The sequence below is a fragment of the Heteronotia binoei genome, chromosome 11 (assembly GCF_032191835.1).
Source record: "Heteronotia binoei isolate CCM8104 ecotype False Entrance Well chromosome 11, APGP_CSIRO_Hbin_v1, whole genome shotgun sequence".
Taxonomy (NCBI): domain Eukaryota; kingdom Metazoa; phylum Chordata; class Lepidosauria; order Squamata; family Gekkonidae; genus Heteronotia; species Heteronotia binoei.
The window spans coordinates 27,579,659-27,601,421 of NC_083233.1; the positions used below are offsets into that span (position 1 = coordinate 27,579,659).

The 21,763-nt window shown below is 39.8% G+C and overlaps 1 protein-coding gene across 1 annotated transcript in view; it reads right to left on the reverse strand.

Annotated features, from left to right (window-relative positions):
• Positions 1–21,763, reverse strand: part of DIAPH2 (diaphanous related formin 2) — a 446,439-nt gene that overhangs the window by 324,374 nt on the left and 100,302 nt on the right. Inside the window, exons 16-18 of the mRNA XM_060249401.1 lie at positions 17,715–17,819; positions 14,276–14,584; positions 13,116–13,230 (exon numbers count right to left, since the gene is read on the reverse strand). Of these exons, the coding sequence (XP_060105384.1) occupies positions 13,116–13,230; positions 14,276–14,584; positions 17,715–17,819 (529 nt within the window). The remainder of the gene's footprint in view (positions 1–13,115; positions 13,231–14,275; positions 14,585–17,714; positions 17,820–21,763) is intronic.

The following is a 21,763-nucleotide window of genomic DNA, read 5'->3' on the forward strand; positions in this document are numbered from 1 at the left end:
CAACCATAGTGAAACATCCCCATGATACTCTAATCATATTTAAATATAATCATGCCACCTTAGCTGACCTTTGGATGACCAAGCTATTACACTATAAAATACTTAAAGGGGTAACATGAAATGTAGTCATAATTTTAAAAATCCATTAATGTATGCATTTAAATATTCCCAGTTGGCATCAACAACAATTTTGGGAGGGGGGGGGAATAGCCTATCATCATGTCAAACCAGTTATTTATAGGGAGAAGGAGAGAGGGAGGGAGAGGGGGAGAGACAGACAGAGAGATACTGCTTTTTATTGGGCACACCAAACTACAGCTAACTACAGATTTCCTCCTGGAAAATGAACAACAAAGCTAAGGTTACAAACACAGGCAATTGGATCATCTTTCAGCGTCTCAACTGACACTGCCCATCTAGATATACATCTAGTTACATCTGCATCTTCTGGGATACCTATCTGTTTTGCTTTAGTCCCCTATTCCCCAGTTGAAAATTAGTCTTTCACTTTTCTATTATCCAGTATCCTCTGTGCGGCATTCAAACATATAATGGGGTGTGAGGAGGGATCAAGGGGGCGGGAATCCAGGCCGGAGATACTCAACATAAGCTAACCAGAAGATCAAGAGAGCCACCTGCAGTTTGAAACCCAGAAGACTGTAAAGGAGATTTACTTGTTATTTCATCCCTATTAATCACCTTTAGAAACTGCTGATTCCCACACTCACGCCTGGATCACAGCAAGCACATCATTCTTGTGATTACCTACTTGCATCTTTAGAGCAAGCCTTGTTCTCAGCTGTGCCCTCTTGCGGCTTTTGTCTAAAAGCAGAAGGAATGTTATATACACAAGAAGGGGCAGGAAGGGCCCCACTGTTTTCCACTGCTGTTTTCTGAGTTTTATCTTCTTCACAGCTCTCCATCTATAGAGAAGTTCCCACGACTAAATGTCAGGCATTCACCTTGAAGCCTCCAAAAATCTGCACACAAATATTTCTGAATGCACGCTTAAAGTAATGGAATTAGCTTATTGTTGTTTGCATCTCTGAAAAATAACAGAACCTATCATATTCATTTTCATTGGCTGTTCTCAACTATAAATGGACACCAGCTTCTTTGTAGTTACTTCCACAAAACAGAGATTGTTTACTCTGCCAACTTATCTATGACATTTCCTCTAAGGAATTTAGGATGGAGTTCATAGGTCTTTGCTCCTTTTTATCCTTACAAATACTCCTTTAACGTAGGTTAGGCGTGTGACTGCCCCAATGTCACCCAATTAGCTTTATGGTTAAAGGGAATTTGAACATGAGCCTCCTTGGAGTAAGTACAAATTCTAACCACAACAAAGTCTCAAGCTACCAGTCCCATTTAAAGGATGAGTCACCTGCTGATCTAGTTTTACAGAACAGTACACTCCCAATGTTATGGCTCCCAAGGTTACATACTCCCAACAGTTATGACATATGGCATATAGGACCAAAAACGTAAGCAAAGATTAGTAGTTTGAATGTTAAGAAAATGTTCTGCGATATGTTTCAGAGTTTATTATTATTACACAATATAAATGCATATAATACACATCACATATAGTATATTAAAGGTGCAACTGTATATTGTTTTCCAGATTTTGAAACTAAATGAAGGCACAACTTGTATACAATGATAAAAACAGAAAGGCTTAATGAAATAGTGCCTTTGCCCCTTTAAAAAGTGGCAATGGAACTGAGTTTGCAGAATCACAGTTATTAAAGGCTATTATGCACCAATTACTACCTTTACTGATCTACAGTACACACAATTAATTTCTTCAGAGTGCCACTATCATTCTTCACTGGCAAAATACACAATCTAAATTACAAGAGCCAGAAATTAACACGATCCTTTAGGGAGAAGGATTTAACTTGCTTTATAAACCTTGGTAATTGGACTGTGAGCATAACCGTAAAAACTCAAAGAAAGCTACTATAAGAAAGCAAGTCTGGTTTGCTAAGGAATCATAGGTCACCCCAAACTCTACTTACTAAGAAATATGTGCTACAGAGTTGCTGTAGTACTTATTTAGTGTTATATTTAGTATACATTTAGCATTAGAGAACTTCCAGCAACCAGACTACAACTGGTAAATCATCCCAGTCATCTGAACCACAGAAATGAGAAAAACAGATGTCTTTCTTGTTAGCCAGAGTAGCATCTGAACATTATAAAATGTGCCATCCGTACAGTTACAATCCCAAACTTACTAATGTGCTAATATGAATCCTAAATATCTAACACATAAAAGTGATATAAATAAGCTTCTAAGAATCCTGTGTGGCACAATTTGCCATATTTCTTCAGAAGTCCAAATCATCATAATCATAAAATAGGCACTCATTGTAAGCAGACAATATAATTTTAAATGTTATTAATTAAATACTTCCAGTAGGTCCACAAGCTGCACAAAATGCATTGCTTATCGTGGCAGGAAGCCAACTGGATTCTTACTGAATATCCAAATCATAAGAATTTCCATATTTAATGATTTAAAAAAATGGACCAGTTTTGTTCATGGGCAGCACAGGCAATCAACACATGATGTACAAAAGTGGATGACAAGGCAAGTGACACAACAATACAATTCAACTGAGTACTGCCTAGTCTGTATAAGCCCAACCACAGATAATAAATACACACATCACCCGGACAAAATAATTCACTAACCACAGTGTTGCTATGAACCAATACCATAATGCTTCATGCAACAAATTGAAGGCTACAGTCAAGATAAATTATCCACATTAAATAAGTATAAGCTAAATGATGCAACTTATACAATGTTTGAACCCGTAAAAAGGCTAAAATAAATAGGCATGTTATCGCTAAAATTTAATCTTGGAAGAACAAGTAACAGAAATGTAATATCTAAGGCAAATCCAAAACAGAATGGTCAAGTGACAAGAGAACAGGTATGATGCAAGAGGAATTCCAGATCTGAATCCCTGTTCTGCTATGGAAGCTTGCTGTGGGACCTTGGGCCAGTAACACATTCAGACTGTACCTCATAGGGATGTAAGGAGAATAATGTAAGCTGCTTTGGGACCCTACTAGGGAGACAGGTGTGGTATAAATTAAGTAAAAAAATACAAAATAATTTCTTATTATTATTAAATTACGATCTGGAGACACTAAATAGACATATAATCATGTATGGGGTACATGAAGAACCATGTACCCCATACATCAGTTTACAAAATCTAGACCCTGGATGAGCCAAATTACATCATAATGTGCTGGTCCCTGATACAGGCAGGCACAGGGAAGTGATAGATAACATAATTCTGTGCAAGGGAGGGGGAAGCTTCCTTGACTGCTAACATATATAGTTTCATCATCATTGAATCCAAGTTACGTACCACAAAAACCTCTCTCTACATTGCATACAAGTTATGTACCACAAACACTTCTCTCATGTCAGAATGGTATAGTCTAATAGTCTATCAACCCTAAAAAAGATCTGGAACAAGAGAATGCCTTCAGTCACACAAATATGCCCAATATGAGATTGCCACTGGAAGCCCTTCTCTGGGTGCACCTATCTTTTCTCTTTCACCTTACCTGAAACACCCCCCCCCCCAAAAAAAAGCAACACTTTATAGCATTGCCATTGGTATAACCCACCTTCAGCTTCAGGCCTGATATGATCACAAGCCATCTCCTAAGGATTACTGATATAGTTCAACTAGGGCTGCCAAGCCCCCGGTCCACATTGGGCCAGCAGGGGGGACCTCCGGGGGAACCCAGAAGTGATGTCATTGCACCGGTGACGTCACGTAGTGGCCACTCTATGCATTTCTGGGGAAACTCTATTGTTTTTCCGGACACTCTAGCCATTTGGGAGGGAAAACTCTACGGTACAATAGGCACCATAGAGTTCTCCCTCCCAATGGCTAGAGCATCTGAGAAAACCATAGAGTTTTCCCGGAAATGCCTAGAGCAGCAGCGAGTGATGTCGCTGACGCAATGACATCACTACCGGCTCACTCTCCTCTACCTGCCCTCCAAAGTTGGGGAGGTTTGTATTGGGGAGGTGAGCTACAGTCCCCCAAAACAGGTGCACCCAGAAAAGTGTCTCTCTGGGAAAATCATGACCATAAGTTCAGGATTGTGTCAAATGAACCCCCCCATGCAAGCTAGAGGCATCAAACTTGCAGAGGTGCTCAGAAATAAGTATTTGGGGGGGGGTGTTCTGGCAAGGCAACCAGCTAAGCCCCCCTGCCCAGCATAAACAGAGAGACAAATGGCTCAGAGCCCTGAGTCTGCTCCACCTCACACAATCTCAGACAGACACAGCAAGTCACAAAGTCCAATTGGAGGGAGGGGGTTCTCAGCTGAGGAACCAATGAAGCTAAGCCCCTCTGCTCAGTGTGAGCAGGAGGACAGGGGCATCTGAACCTAGCACCAAACACAATCCCAGCCAGGGAGAGGTGTTCAGAAATAAGTATGAAGGTGAGGGTGTGTTCTGTCAATGCAACCAGGAGCTATCTACCCAATGTGAACTTGAGAGACAGGTGTCTCAGAGCCCTGAGTCTACTCCACCTCACACAATCTCAGAGAGACACAGCAAGTCACAAAGTCCAATTGGGGGGGGGGGGTTCCTCAGCTGAGGAACCAATGAAGCTAAGCCTCTCTGCTCAGCATGAGCAGAAGGACAGGTGCTTCAGAGCCCTGAGTAAGTACCAAACACCCCCTAACCCAATGTCCACAGGAGGAATAACTTCCAGTTCCCTCTCTGTCTCTGCCTCAAAGAAGTGGCGTGCTTAATGCCAATAAAAAACAATGGCTGTGTGAGAGCTAGGAGTACATACTAGAGCTCTCTTATTGCTGGTCAGTACTGCCTGCTGAGCTTTGGAGGGCCACTATTGGTCCTTCCAGGGCTGCAGAGTCCATCCCCCCCGCTTTGACAATTGCAGTTGATCAGCGCCAGCATGCCTGCCATGGACAGTCAACACGCCCCACTATGAGATGCCTGAACCTCAGAAAACCATGTGGAGGGTCACTGAGGCAAGACTGCACAAATCTTGGCTCACGAACCACAACGCAGGTGATTTTAGTTGCAAATTTAGGGTCATGGGTGGGTTCGTGCCCAACCCTAATCTGAAAGTTCAACTGTTAGCATTAAAAGCATTCTTTGATACAAATTATATCTTGCACTTAGCCAAATACCTAGACAAGTTTCCAAAAGATGAGTGACAACGTCAGCTAAAAATTGGCCGTATAATTAATGCCTATCAACATGTTCCTAACAAAAAAAGGCCTAATAAAACTACTGACCTTCAAAGAAGAGTTTAAACACATCAAGAACTCTTTCAACACAGCACAATACTAGAGTGTGACATTTCACAAGGTCATTACTAAAAAGGATAAAGAATATTTTAGCCTGTAAAGTCATAATGTTGCTTTTATTAAATTCTACACAATTAAAATTAATAAGGTCAGATATAATTCAGGTCCCCTTTTCCCTCCAGAACTATCTAAAACAGCCTGTTTTTATATAAAAGCAATAACTTGATATGTTTAAAAAAGCCCCCCTTGCATCTAAATTTGACAGGACTGGGTTGTTAAAATGCCATTCCATGGGTTATGGAAAAGACAAAGTCCTGCCTGACCAGTACACACAATTAAGTGACACTGACTTACATTAAATCATGATGTTTGTCAGGGGCGGCAATTATCTACTCTGACTGCCAGCAGGCCTCAAGAGTCTCAGACAGAGGTCTTTCACATTAGCTATTACCTGATTCTTTTAACTGATGATTCCAGGGATTATCATTTGGACCTATGGCATGTAAAGCAGAAGCTCTACCACTGAGCCACAGGCCCACTCCATTACTCAACAGGAAATACAGTAACAGGTGGAGGAGAGACATTACTGGAATAAAGCATAGTGTGTGTGTGCACACGTGCATGCACACATCCACATGTGCACACATACGTCGGGAAGATTAATCAATGGTGGCTCCCAAGTGTTTTCTTACCATGTACTTTTTTGAAAGGCATCTTTCTTTAATTGGTTGTAGTGTTTCCTACAGGACCATGTGCTGAAACAAAGGCACAGTAGGACTTTTCCTTTAACATGTGAAGGAATCCTTGACTTTCTGGAATATGAGGTGCTATACCCTCCTCCTCTTCAGCTCACTCTCACTAAAGACAGCGGTCTGAAACTGAACCTTATGTTATTCTGGCACAGAAAGTCATACGACTTTTTGCCATATGAGAAACTACTTCATAAAGTCAGCAGCAGCATATTTAGGTACTGAATTACCCGATCATGTTTAAAATACTGACCTTTTTTACTGCTTCTTGTCATCATACATATTATAGCTTGTTACTTGTGGACAAAATTAGAAACATTTAATCAACAAATATATCCTTGAAAACAATGCATATTTCTGCATTATACATGGGAATTCCCATTATCTAATTCTGTAGATTTTCTTAAATGAAAACCTTATTATATGTTCTCTGTAAAGCCTTGCCTTGAACTGCATTTCATGAATTCCAAAGTAAGAAAATTGTAATAGAAATTATTTTTCTGTGTTTCATAAAAGTCCAATTTTTCCACTAGAACAGGTGAAAAAGTATCCTCATCACAACTTTAATCAGTACCACTGTCATACGTGATTAAGAGGGCAATTCCATGTGTGATACTCTTGCTTTCCCACCAGGTAATATAGAGCATGTCGGGGTCATAAAGTATCTTCCAATGCATCAAGGAAGCTGCAGATATAACAACTAAAGGTAAAGGTAGTCCCCTGTGCAAGCACCAGTCGTTTCCGAGATATAACAACTACTGTCATTCAAACTCCAGCCTTACTCACACATTTTGACTGATCCAAGAGTGACAATGAACTCCACAAAATATGTATATACTAAAGGTGACAATTAAGAAGTCAATTCTTGTGGAGGAGTAGAACAAGCTTTAATGATATCAGGTTAAATAATAAAATTGTCAAAACAGAAAATTCCTGAGTCTGATGACATGTGCCAGATTTAAGTTACATTAAAGAACCCAAGCATATTCAAGAAATTGTTAAGCTTTATGCAATGACATTATATGATGACTGACTATATAGCTTTGCACCAAACATATCCTTTCTGTGCTAAAGACTACAGGAATTTTATAGCCATGTATGGAATGGAAGGAGTCTGTTGTACAAATAAAACAGAAATGCTGCTGAAAGATAACAAAGACCTTGGGCAGACCTAAAATAGCCCTTTTTAAACTGATCAACCAGAAAAGTTAATATTAATGATCACTACTAAGTACCTCTATCATTTGAGAGTATTTTGAATTCAGTTCTCCATAAAACTGAACAACGTGAGTAACCCCTGAGCATTCATAGTTCAGAAGGCATTTATTTGGCAATCATCATGTAGAACAATCAAATGTTTGGCTAAAATGTTATCTAGTATGGGAAAGAGTAAAAGGGTACAGAGAACAGAAGTTACTTGTTTCTTATTATTTTGCATGTACATTCATAACCACTAGCATCAGACAATTCTTAAATATAAATCAACAGCAGAATAAACCACCACAAAAACTGTGTCCTCACAGGGACAGCTGCATTAAAAAAAAAGGCCAGTTACTTGTTCAACTTTCCACTGGACCTGAATCTCAACATGTGCACCCATTTCATGCATGTAGCAGGCAGTTCAGCAAACCTAAGACTGATCATGATAAAGACTAAAGAGAACTCAAACATGTACCTCAATCATATGACTAAACAGTATGTTTCACACTAATACATTTCTCTCATGCATATACTGTATTGATTTTTAACAACAAAAAAAAGTTAAGGAAATTAATTAACTAATCATAAAAAGTATGTCATTCACCTTTAAACTCCTATTCCTCCTCTTCATCCAACTACAGAGTTCAGAACAAGCAACAGAAAATTTAATGCATTTGCCCTACAACATTGTCTTGATAATACAGCATTCATTTGGATGCTGCATTCAGTAGAGTTTCATAAAAAAAAAAACTGGGGAAGTTTACATTCCCCCTTGAGGGTAGGGGGGGAGCAGGATTTCTGTCCTATTGTATGTAACAAAACAAAACAAAAAAATGTTCAGGAGCATTTGCTTCAACTAGATTTCAAACTTTCCAAGAGGCAATGTTTCAGCTAATGGTGCCTATCAATCATCATCTCAGCCTCACGAAACTACACATGCACCTTCAAAATAACTGAGGCCATGGAAGCTAGATCTAGTTCTCAAACACGCTGACTGCCTTAGGGGTGAAAGGCGAGTATTTTGACATAATTTAGTTCCTTTTCTCCCTCCTGTTCACCAGGCTATAAATGTGCCTCTACATTCATAGAGCAGCACCTTCAAATAAGTCAACATAAAGCTCTGCCTGGTATGGTGACAGTACTGATTTCCTTTAAGACATCCATAACTCTTGGCGATGCAGTCAGTTACATCCGCAAGCCAAGAAACACAGGTACATTACCAATTATTGCTTTGTGAAGGCTGTTTGCTTTTCTTCATTACAACTGAATCATGTTTAATAACATCTCACCTTGTCCTCTCTGTGTGTCATTTATTTTTTTTTTCAAATTTACATGCCACTCCTTCTCCCCTGAATGGGACTCAGGGTGGCTAACAGCATTTAAAATACACCAATAAAAGCAAAACAATCCTTAATATTAATTCTTAATACATAAAATCTACCCACTTTCAAGCAGGGTACATCAGCTGCCTGGTGGATCACAATCACCCAAAGGCCACTTGGAAAAGAGCAGCCTTGCATGCCCTGGATTTAGCTTCAACAAACTCTCACCTAGGCATTCTACCACTGCATTCAAGAAGGAGGCCAAGATTGGAATTCTGGATACCCGTCGCTCCTTAAATAAGAGGTAGAGCTGCATGTCATCTACATATTGATGGAACCCCTCTCCACCAGAGCGTGTATGTTAAATAACACTGGGGAGAGAATCAACTCCTGTGGAATTCCACAGGTTAGGGCCTGCGATGACAATCTCTCTTCAGGCTTCAGATTCAGTGGGAGCTCACAGGAGCACAGCTCCTGAACCTTCCACCTCCTCCTTCTGAGTTCCACCTCCTTGTCGATTGAATAGTATGTGCAGCTGCATAACAATCCCTGGATGAGCCCACCACCTATTTTTCTACAAAACCACCCCTGCCCAAAACTATCAATTTGGGGAAACATAAGGCCCACTCTGCCACCATTTCGGCCATCTTCAGCAAGGAGTCAGCTGGCAAGCTAGACGGACGGTAAACCAGCAAGACACGCACCCTCTCCCTGGCACCTCATGACAGGCTTACACATTCAGTGCTGGTGATGTTCGGTGCAGGAAGCAGTTTGAAGGGGAAAAAAATCTCAAAGAACTGCCACCCCAATCCGCCAACCCCACCTTCCTGCTTGCAGCTGATGAAGGAATGAGTATCCTGGGAGAGTCAGCAGAGCAAGAGGCACCATTTCATCCTCATCCACTCAGATCTCAATCAAGCATGCAGACTGAAATTGCCCTTTGTAATAAATTCTTCAAGAGAAGCAGTCTTAATCATAATTGATCTGACATTGTACAACATCAAGCTTGAAGAAAAGGGCAAAGAGGGTCTGCACATCATCATTCCTTGGGGCCCTGACATGGATAGCCCAGACTAGTCCAATCTGGTCAGATTTTGTAAGCTAAGCAGGGCAGCTCTTCCTTGGATGGGCAATCTCCAAGAAATACCAGTGGTGTGACATGGAGAAAGGACATGGCAAACCATCTTTGGAACAAGTCTAGTTTTCTACCTAGTGGTGCATAACACTAAAAGATCTAGAACTTCTGTCTGCCAGACAATCTTAGGATCGCCTGGCTATACTACACACACTGCCATTCTATCATTATTATCATCGCCATCATCATCGTCATCATCCCTTGGGATGGGAAAGCGATTAGAAGGGGCCTGAGCATATTCATATCTCAATTTCCTAAATCTAACTCCATCATGGCTTTGATCCTACACCTAACTCTATCATGGCTTTGATCCTACACTTTACATTGTTCTTCATCATAAATTCAGATAGACAAAGATATAGATATGTGTGCGTATGCACTTCATGCCTCTAACGATGTGGGCTCTAGTCCACAAAAAATGTTAGAATAGAACTTGATAGTCTTCAAAATGCCAGTAAACCTCCTGTTTACTTCTGTTTATTGAACAGAACGTGACATTCCACTGGAAATATTACAGGAATATGAACAGTCATAATCTTTAACCCTCCAGTAATAATCACTGTCATGTAAACAACAACAACAAAAATTAAGCCTGCAGATAAGCAGGTTCCTGTTTTTATAAACATTTTACACTTCTCATTTCCCTATACTTAATCCTCTAACATTTAACAGTCAGTAAATAATGCTGTACTAGCAACATACCCCAATTAAGAACAGTTAAAACAAGGTTATAATAGTACTAAAGGCAGCTGTAAACACCAAGGGAAATCCATGCAAGTTCCCTAGCAATGCTGTGTCACGGCTTGAACTTTGCCAGACATCTGCAGTACATCTGCCACAATTAACATTCTACCACTAATAACTGTACACAGTACACAGCACTTTTTACTGTTACAGGGTTTTTTTCTTTACCCCTCACTGCCATTTTATCAAGTTAGTTTTTGCTGTTGCCATCAGCTTATTAGACCTGCCACTGCTTAAATCTTCATAATTCCTTATTGTCTAGCTGAATTAATTTGTTCTGGGTTTCCTCTAATTTATGGTCATCAGTTTTTCCTTCATAACTCAGCCAACAAACATGGATTAAGTGAGGTCTCTACTTGCAATGGGATATTTTATACATAACATAACATACATAACATAAGAGGATGGAAGAGAAAGAAGAGAACCAGAAACACTGAAAAGAAGGCAGACTGAACAAAAACCTAGGTCTACATTAGAACTTGATAAATTCCTGTTACATAGGAATTTGACTGAAAAGACAATGTTGTGGCAGACCTAACAACACTTGATAGTTATTTGCCTTAGCAAAGTAGAGGAAATTCATGTCTGGTATATTCCAGGATTGCAATTATTACACACACACACAAAATTGCCTTGTGTCCAAAGGCTAGAATAAGCAAATTTGAAAGTGTTGTAGTCTGTATCAGATGGCACTTAGTAAAGCTATTAAAACCTATTTCTAATATCTGTTTACTATCTGGGAAACCCAATTTTAAACTAAAATGAAAACACTTACAGTTCAATTCTACATAGAGTTGCTCCAGTTTTAAACTCACTAGAATTGCACAAAATAAACTGTCCTGAAGGAATTATTCCAAAACATATAGCTCTAGGGAAACTGTACATAATATTCTAGACTGCTGATCATACCGTATTTCGGTATAAGATGTAACATTTGCTCCTTTCCTTCAAAACTAGACCCCTCCCCCACAATCTTTCCATTCTCTCCAATGCAAACTGTGCTGTTCTGTCTCTACCATTTTAGCCTCTGGAAGGACTATGCTGCTAAAGCAACACTAAATAATGCATTTTGCAACTGGATTTTTACTGGGTAAGAATAGCAAAAATCCAGTTGCAAGACACATTATTTAGTGTAATGTGAACACACCCATTGCCTTTCCTCTAGGATTCCCTTTTGCAATGGTTGTATGATGACATTTTTTCTTCTTTTTTCTTCAAATGCCCCCTGAGAATCCAGTTTGTCTATGAGGCCTTTGGCTTCACCCCTCAGTCCAAGGCACTGACTGAAACTACTCCTGAGTACCTATAACTGAACTTGCATACATTTCTTCTATCACCCTTGCCTGTCTTCCTCTCTTCCCTCTGCTGTTCTCCCCTCTGTCAAAGGTTACCTTGCAAGCTACTTAAGGCAGAAAACGTCTCTTTAAAGTATTACATACACTGATGGTGACTGGGTGTACATTTCGGTCTACCCAAACCAAAAATGCAATGGTTGTATGATGACATTTTTTCTTCCTTTTTCTTCAAATGCCCCCTGAGAATCCAGTTTGTCTATGAGGCCTTTGGCTTCACCCCTCAGTCCAAGGCACTGACTGAAACTACTCCTGAGTACCTATAACTGAACTTGCATACATTTCTTCTATCACCCTTGCCTGTCTTCCTCTCTTCCCTCTGCTGTTCTCCCCTCTGTCAAAGGTTACCTTGCAAGCTACTTAAGGCAGAAAACTTCTCTTTAAAGTATTACATACACTGATGGTGACTGGGTGTACATTTCGGTCTACCCAAACCAAAAATATACCCAAAAAACATCTTATCAGTATTTTTGGAGTATATATTTCAGTAGCCCAAGTGTATCCAGGACTTATCAGGAGAAACAGAAAAAGTCCCCCACCCCTCCCCAAATCGTGGATATATCTGGGAATTACCAGCAAACCTGAACAACAGCTGAGGACTGGAGCAGACTGTTTTTAAAGGGATTGTAGAAGAAAGCCCACAAAACATCCGAGGGGGGGGGCACTCCCTGCCAGCTCAGCTGGGGCTCTTTTGGACTGTTCAACTGAACTGCTGAAGAGGGCCCCAGTGGAGCCTGAGGGGAGAGTTGCTTTGTGAGCTCCTTTGGGCAGTGTGGTTTAAACCGGGCTGCCCAACAGAGCCCCAGCCCAGCCTGCAGAGATCTCCCCACAGGATTTAGTTGCTTGGAGAGGGGAGGGCTCTGCTGGGCAATCTGGTTTAATCCAGGCTGCCTAGCAGAGTCCCAGCTCAGCCTATAGGGAGAGTCCTGCTTGGTGGGCTTTGTTGGGCAGTTCAGTTTAAACTGGATTGCCCAGCAAAACTCCAGCCCAATCTGCAGGGAGAGTTCTCCCCACAGGATCAGTTCCTTGTTGGCCTCTATTGGGCAGTCTGGTTCAAATCAGGCTGCCCAGGAGAGCCCTAATTGAGCTTGCAGGGAGAACCCAAAAAAATCCCAGATTCAAATACTTTACTGCTATTGGGATTTGAGTTTTTTTGAGAATCCCAAATTTTTCCAGGTCCAATAGATCTGGATTGAAAATATTGAGAGAGAAAAAACAATGTAATAGAGACATAGCATAAACAACTCACACATCCATTAGTCATGTCAGTCAAAAAACAAATAATTACCCTTCATCTGAGTAGGGAAAGTAAGTGCCAGTTTTGCAAACAGATCTGGATTTTCAAATTTTCCTTCTTTAGCTTTCAGCCAAAAACAGTTTTCTGATATATCCGATGGCTCAATCTGAAACGAAAATGGAAGCTGATAACATCTTAAGTACCTCACTTTATATTAAGAGCTACCCACTTGGACATTCAGTGACAGGCAGTCTATGGATTTCGGTAAGTTAACGACATAGGGGTTATTAAATCAGCATTCCCTAATTACGTTCAGGGAATTTTCACATCAAGAACATAATGTCAAAGCAAATGCTTCCTATTTTCCCTTTTAATGACAGAGGGAAAGGGGAACAAAGTATATATTTAAATTAATTCCTTTCTCCCACCAAAATATACTACACTGGGAGAAAGCTTGTTCCAAAAGATTCTCATTACTATTCTTTGCCTTGTTTGCAATTCAGAATCTAGTTCAGTACACTGGATTTGTGTTGCTATATTGTACAATAATTCCATGTGTAGATAAATTGAAGATCTATTCAGATGTATTTCCTCTGGTCATGTCCAATAAGGTAATAATAAACGGTGTTTATACATCAGAACTGTAATTCTGACAGAATGTTAAGTGTACTGTATTATGCTATGCATCCATAATGTACCTCAACCTCAGAAAGGATTATCTTCAAAACTTTCATTAGATGAAATTCCTATCCTGAACTTATATAAAATCATGCACATAAAATGAGCTTCCTACTGCTCAGCTACCAGAGTAGAATGAATAGTAATAAACCTATTCATAAATGGGAACCTAAATCAGTGAAGTGAAGCTCAGAACAGCAAACGTATTCATACAAAGCTCACAAGAACAGGTGCTTTATAATACCCAAAGAGGAAAATTTCTGCATTTTATGTTTCAGAGAGGCAAAACATGTGTGAAAAGGGTTCTTAGATTAAATCAAAGTTAGTAAGACCATGAACGCACACAACTGCTCAAACACACATACAGTTGGCTGTGATGTGCTGGAAGAAGGCGGGCTTATTGGACATGTATATTTTATTCTGTAAGCATACTTTTATGGAAACGATCCAATCACATTGCAATCCCATCAAAGCAAAATCGTTACTCCCCCTCTGTTCAAAATGGGACAAAAACATATTTAGCCTTTTTATACCTTTGCCCAGTTAATTCTCTTCATAGACACTTCAGGGGTGTACTTTTTCTTCTGCTTCATTCCAAAAGGCAATGCTGGTGGAGCTGTTGGTGGAGGAAAAGGAACGCCACCAAAAGGGGGAGGAGGTGGTGGTGGTGGACCTCCAAACATAGCTAGTGGCGGTGGTGGAGGAGGAGGAGGTGCTGAACACCCTCCAGGCAAAGGAGGTGGAGGAGGTGGAACTGGGAGTACACCACCTGGAAGGGGAGGTGGAGGTGGTGGTGGAGGTGGTACCCCTGCAGGAGAGGGGCCACTTGAAGATACAGCAGCCTGCAAAGGAAAGCCATACTTTTTTTAAAAAATGCAAAGAAAAATGTTGGTCATACAAACAGAGATCCCTGATAAATTCTCTTTTAAATGACAGACCTAAGAACCTACAATTTCACATATCTTCCAATCCATCCAAGTAAGCAAAATCATTGAACTGTGTTCTTCTGTTACATATAATTGAAGGACTTCACCAAGATTAAATCCATAATGAGAGAATACAGCCTTATACCATAGGGAAAAAATCCGTTTTCAAATCAGTATGAGTCATTTAACAGGAATAGGTTATATTTTTGGCACTGCATTACAGTGAAAAACGGCTAGTGCCATATGTAACTTCTGTATGAATTTCTTCACATTAAAATAGATCAAAGAAATTAATGAAGTGACATTTGAAAACAAGAAAAAAGGGTCCATTAACAAAATACATTCCAGGGGTTTAAGATATTTTTATCTATGTGATATTCATAGAACTGTTAAAAAGGAACCCAATTGGCTGAAACCAAATTATCATCATAAGGTTGCCATATTTAACTATTCACTACTGCACAAAATCCATCTTCTAAATGATGTTAACTGTACAGGCTAGAAAATTAGGATAAAGTCTGGGCTCTGTTTCTTAATAAGGCTCACTTTTACTGGCAAGATAACACTAGAAGTTCATTATCTGTATCTATATACGACAGGGGTGACCAAACTGTGGTTCGGGAGCCACATGTGGCTCTTTCACACACATTGTGTCGCTCTCGAAGACCCCACTGCCCCATTAGCCATCTTGGAGAAGGCATTTCTCACTTTAAATCACTTCTTCAAGCCAAGCCAGCTGGCAGCTTGGAGAATGCATTTAAAGTCAAAGTCACTTTCTTACCTCTCCCTCCCTCCCTCCCTCCATCCATCCCTTCCTTCCCCTCTGTCTGTCTTGCAGCTCTCAAACATCTGATGTTCATGTCTTGTGGCTCTCAAGCATGACACTTATTCTATATGTCTCTTATGTTAAGCAAGTTAGCCTTTTTATACCTTTGCCCAGTCAATTCTCTTCATAGACACTTCAGGGGTGTACTTTTGCTAAAGGCTGACCACTACCACCTTTGATATATGTTTTCAGGAGAACCTGGATACATACCACCCTGGATATATGCTTTCAGGAGAACCAGACAAGGACTTTCAGAGCCCCGGGCAAAGTACCAGCATGCGTTTCTTATACTAAAAGGTATAATTCCAGAACCAAAAGAGCTTGCCTTTGCAGCCTAACCAATGGCTAAACATTTAAGTTTTCACTTTTAGGTACATTTTAATAATGCAAAAAATGAGTTCATTCTGCAGTTCTTCTTCTTCTTAACAGAGAACCACAGCCAGTTTATAGAGCAGCATCTTTTAAAATGGCAGATTTATTATGGCATAAGCTTTCATGGCTGCAGCCCATCAGATGAATGGGATCTAGTCTATAAAAACTTATTCCACAATAAATTAGTCTGTAAAGACTCTCTCTCTCGCTTGCTCGTTCACTGTTTTTATAACTAATAGGGATGGGCATGAAACCAAAAAGAGGTGGTTCAGTTCAGGGTAGCCCCAAACCAAACAACAAACCAAATGGGCCCCACCTGAACTGAATCAGCCCAGCAAGTTTGGTGGCCCCTTTCGCCTGGCTATGGCAAAGGGTCAGGGATTGCCCTGGAAGGGACTTCCCTTCCACCTTTCTCCTGGCCGCAGCTTGTTGCAGCCAGGAGAAAGGGGGGATCGTCTGGGAAAGGACTTCCTTTCTCTTGACCACAGCTCACTGCAGCTGGAAGAAAACAGCTCCCCCTTCCCTTTAAAGGGGTGGAAGAAAACCTAACATCTGAGTGGCACGGCTGGCACCAAACAGCTTAACCAAACTGGCCAAACTGAACTAGGCGAAATTCCAGTAAATATTCAGGGAATGTGAAGTTCCCTGAACCTCAGTTCCCAAGCTCCAAACCGGCCCATGTTCAGCCCAAATTTTGGCTCATGAGCCAGTTTGTGCCCATCTCTTATAACTAACTCCACCAACAACACTCCACCCCAACTTTTACAACCAGGTGACAGCACCTCTCCTAAATCCTGTATGGTATGTAACATTTTATTGGCACCAAACAAATGCTAGCTAATGGTGCCATTAAGATAATCCAGGACCACTGAAATGTTAAGGGAGTCTTAACAGCTTCTTAGAGACACTGAACCAATGAAAACTGTTAATTTATCATTAATACAATATTCTTTTAAGCAACGCCCCTTTAAAAGACAAGCAATCTAAAATGGACATTAAAAGGACAAGCATGAATATTTTCAAAACTGAATGCATATATAGTGTTGACAGCTGGTTACAGAATATGGTGGCTGGTGGAGACTAATGAATTTTGTTGCAATGAAAAGGGAAAGTGCCAACCTTGTGTGAAGGATGTTTTTACACTTCAGTTTTATTTGGATGCAATGTCACCCAAATCATCAGTTTTGGCATTTTACTATCACAGATGTGGTAATACAATGTGCCAAGAGACTGGAAAGCAGCATAAACAAAAAAAAAAGGTATTTCCAATCAAATAAACATATCTGCATGAAATTTTCCCTTTCCATCGATCACTTTGAATCAGAGGCCTTCAGCAGCTCTGAAGAGCATGCCTTCCCCACACACCTTGCCCCTATCCATTCACAAGGATGGGACAGATGACCAAGTGTTCAAGAATCTGCTCTTTGTACAAGTAATCAGGAATTTACTACCAAAAAATCTACATCTATTGAAATAACAGTTCTTACAGAACAAGATCCATGTGCACAACAAACTTCTGTGCTCTTTACTTTATAGCTTGGGCTGTGTTTTGCTTTTGTTTTTAATGCAAATGTAGTTTTTGCCAATCCTGATGTATACTAGGCATTAAAAGGTGGCAGTGGTCAGCCTTTAACATGCTGTGCAATGGCAAACATATGTGAGAGAAGCAACATACCTCGCTTGAAACTCTGAAATAGTATTTCTCCTGCCATACATCCTTTGCACAAGGTTGGCACTTTCCCTTTTCATTCCTACAGAATTCCTTAATCCACACCAGCCACTCAACCACACCAAACAAACAAACAGAACTGATTTTGATAGGGTATAAAGTCCATTTTGTTACACTACCTGGCTTCGTAGCTGCTGGATTTCAGTTTCAAGCTCTTTAATTCTCTCTTCTCGTTTCTGAAGCTCAGTTTGGGCCTCCTGTCGAGCTGTGAACTCTTCATCAAACTGCAATGATTGCCAACATAGAAACATTCATCCATCTTTGTCTAAACTGTATACCAACTTTCACAGGGGTGATATAGTGATTGAATAAAGTAATAGAAGCCTGTTATACTTCCTAGACTAGTAAAATAATGTTTTTTCTTCCATTTTTCCTGGGCTATGAACATTTACAACAGTACCCACAAAGAATCGGCTACTGTCACATTTCTGTAAACTTACAGGTGTAGAAAACTTTCCCCCCTCAAATTTACAGTATTTTAAGGACCTTTTCCATAGATGAAAATGGACATTCTACATTTTAAAATTTTACAGAATTTATTTGCTCACACTTACCTCTGAAACATTTGGGACACAGCACAGAAGACTATACACTTAAAAAAGAGTTTCCAGTTAAAAAGCCTAATAAGCACAGAAAACTTTATGCTTGTCTGTGCTGTAATCCCGTACAAAAGTGCAACTCTGAAGGCAAAGAATTGGTACGGAGCCCTCTACAAGGTTTGGAACTTTGTATGCATCCTTAAAAAGTGGTGAAAATTATGTATAACTATATCCTATTTATATATACACAAATATAATCTTTTGCTGTCCATATACTGGAATTTTCAGTCACAGATAATAATAATAATAATAATAATAATAATAATAATAATAATAATAATAATAATAATAATAATAATAATAATAATAATAATAATAATAATAATAAAAATTTATTTCTATCCCGCCCTCCCCGCCTAGGCAGCTCAGGGCGGCTAACAACATTTCATGTAGATGTAGTGTATGTTCTTCTGTCTTCTGCTTGTCAGGTTCGTATTTTAATTTGGTTCAACTAGAGAATGAGAACTGAATATTTAGATGTGTGAGGCTCACAACCTATTTAATTGACTCTTGCCCATGTTGGTTAGTTGAACCTGCTACCAGAAGACTAATGCCATGGACCTCCTTTGTTATGAAAGTTTCTGTAACAGAAAAATCTTCTCCTATGACCCTAAAGGATGCATCTATAAAAAAGGTATCTCTGTATACTTAGATGTTGAGTATGTTGTGCTAGGGGAATATGAGATGCCCTAAATTATGCCCATGCCTATTTACCAAGGTGCCATCACTTTTGAAGGAATTATGCCTTCATAGGGGAACCATTCAACAAAATCCTTATGGAAATAAGTACCCCCATTTATGGTGAAAGATGGAGAGAACAGCTTGGACCTTTTGCCAAACCAGTAGAAAGAGATAAACCAAATTGTTTTTAATACCCCATCTTGAAGTCTGATAATCTAATAGTGCATGACATAGCATGAATAATCAAAGGCAGCCTTGGCATGAAGGGGTAACATTTTTACTACCCCATCTTGAAGTCCCCAGTACCAGAATGGTCACACAGAATTCTCCTCTAGTGGAGTGGAAAGAGTTTTATGTTCAGCTCACTTAGGGTAAACAGGATAAGTACAGAGGAACAGAAGTGTACAAATCTACACAAGTTTACGAAAGTTAGGCGTAGTGGTTAAGTGTGTGGCCTCTTATCTGGGAGAACTGGGTTTGATTCCCCACTGCTCCACTTGCAGCTGCTGGAATGGCCTTGGGTCAGCCATAGCTCTGGCAGAGGTTGTCCTTGAAAGAGCAGCTGCTGTGAGAGCCCTCTCAGCCCCACCCACCTCACAGGGTGTCTGTTGTGGGGGAGGAAGGTAAAGGAGATTGTGAGCCGCTCTGAGATTCAGAGTATAGGGCAGGATATAAATCCAGTATCATCATCATCATGCTTTTGCTTATTGTTCCCACTGGCTTGCATCCTTTTCTCACAAAGGAATGGCAAAGTAGCTTAGTAATTCAGTGTAACAGACAGATTTTTTTCCCCCTTTTATTTTGCTGTTCTTGATATCACCTTTTTTGCTTGGTCTATACAAATGCCTATGCACTGTGTTATTAGTCTGTAGGAGGGTATATTTAGCAATAAAGAACTTTTCTCTTGTAAAGATCACAGACAGTTGCTAAAACTCCATGCAAAAATACCAAACACATAGCCAGGCTAGATTGGGGCTGGGAGGTGAGAGAATAGTTACTTCATTCATGATGCATATGCAATGAAAACTGTACTTCCAGTTAAACAGACCACTGGAGGTGTTTGAGGGCATGCACAAGAATCTGACTGGTGGCAGTCCTCAGGAAGGACAAAAACAGGTGCTTGGGTACTTCACAAGTCCATTATGACATGTGCTGACATCTCAGCCTCTGGGTTGCTCATAGCCTGGAAAGCCAGGGAGGATAAAGGACTTGTAGGACTATTAGCCTTTGAAACAAAAGTGATTTGAGAATGTTGTGGCACTTTAGGTATTTTAAGGATGAAACAACATATCTAGATTACTTTCAAAGATGGCCTTCTGGCTTGGACTTGAAACACCTGCCTCAATCTGGCAGACTGTCCGCACCAATGAGCCCATGGGGAGGGTTCCAGTTTTTTAAACAGCTTTCATTGTTATCAGTCATGGTATATTTCTGAGTTGGCAGGCTAAGACAGTACGGCACTGACACTGTTTCACAGCAGTTCTAACTTCATTCTGGCAGTGAGGTTCCAGAAGGGGATTCTAGACAACTGCTCTTTCATCTCTCAACTACCAGCATATGATGAACGTCAGGACTCTACCCTGTTTCCTATTCTGTTCAATATCCACATGAAGCTGCTGGAGATTATAAAGTGATTTGGGGTGTGTCGTTATCAATATGCTAATATCATCCAATCTTGTACCTTCAAGGTACAAAGCCTATGTGTGAAATATGAAAGAGGGTAGAAAGACAGGTACTGACAAATTTTTCAGAGATGTTTTAACATCCGTGTTTCACAGGTTTACTAATGTGAAGTATTTTCTTTGTACTTATGGGTAGTTCCTTTATTTTTCTGGTCAGATTATGCAATACTAGAATTAATTCTGCTTGTATGGATTTCTACCATTTGGCTGGATAGTCCTAGTGCTTTTAAAATCATGTGTTGTTACAAAAATGGATACTGTTGGTTTTTTTTATACTGCTCATTGCTGAAGATGTGCAACACAGTTTTTGTTTGTTCAGTTGGTTTTTGTGCATGCAATACTTGCACCTGTTCTTATTGGCTTGTTTCAATACCTTATATGTGTATAAGTTCAAACTGATGTGATTAATGTGTTTCTTCTCATTATTGAAAGATGCCTTGAGCACTTTTTTAAACAAAAGTAGAAAGGCAAGATATGCATTTCCCCCCCAAAAAGGAACAAAGTAAGCATTTCAATTTGAACTCATACTTACAAATATTACTTCCATGTAATTCACATTTAAACTGTAAATCCACTCAACATAATTCATAGACACTAAAATCTTAACACATTTTAACAATGTTCTATGTATATACTTTCCTCTGTCTGTTCCAAATAATTCCACAGAGACCTATTGTTCTCCTATGTCCAATCTCTCTCTCCCCAACAACAGACCTATTATTCCCACACTTTTGAAAGAAAACCCATACTACCACTCACACAGCATTAAAGCATTATAGAAATATCTATAAAAATCCAAAGCTCAATGAATGGAGTACATGTTGCCATAGCAGAAAGGTATAATGTATATAATATTTTATAATGGTAAAATGTATTTGTTGAGCTTTGGACTCTTATACGATAATAACAGAGCATTCTCCCAAGTCTATAAATATTTTCCAAAGTCTATAAATATTCCATTTCTAACAAGAAATGTTGCCTTTAGAGATGTTGTACTACCGTTCAAAGTTGCCTAGTCTGACAGCAACAACAGCCTCTAGCATATTAGCATGCCTGCAGTAAAAAGAGCACTTCCAAGATAAATTAACAAAGTCTTGAAGCTTGTGTGACGTTAAAGTTATTCTAAAGAGTAAAGATAGCTAGATTTCCAGTAATTTCTAATAATCACATCTGATAAATTTAGGCAGGTTGCAATGGACAAGCACA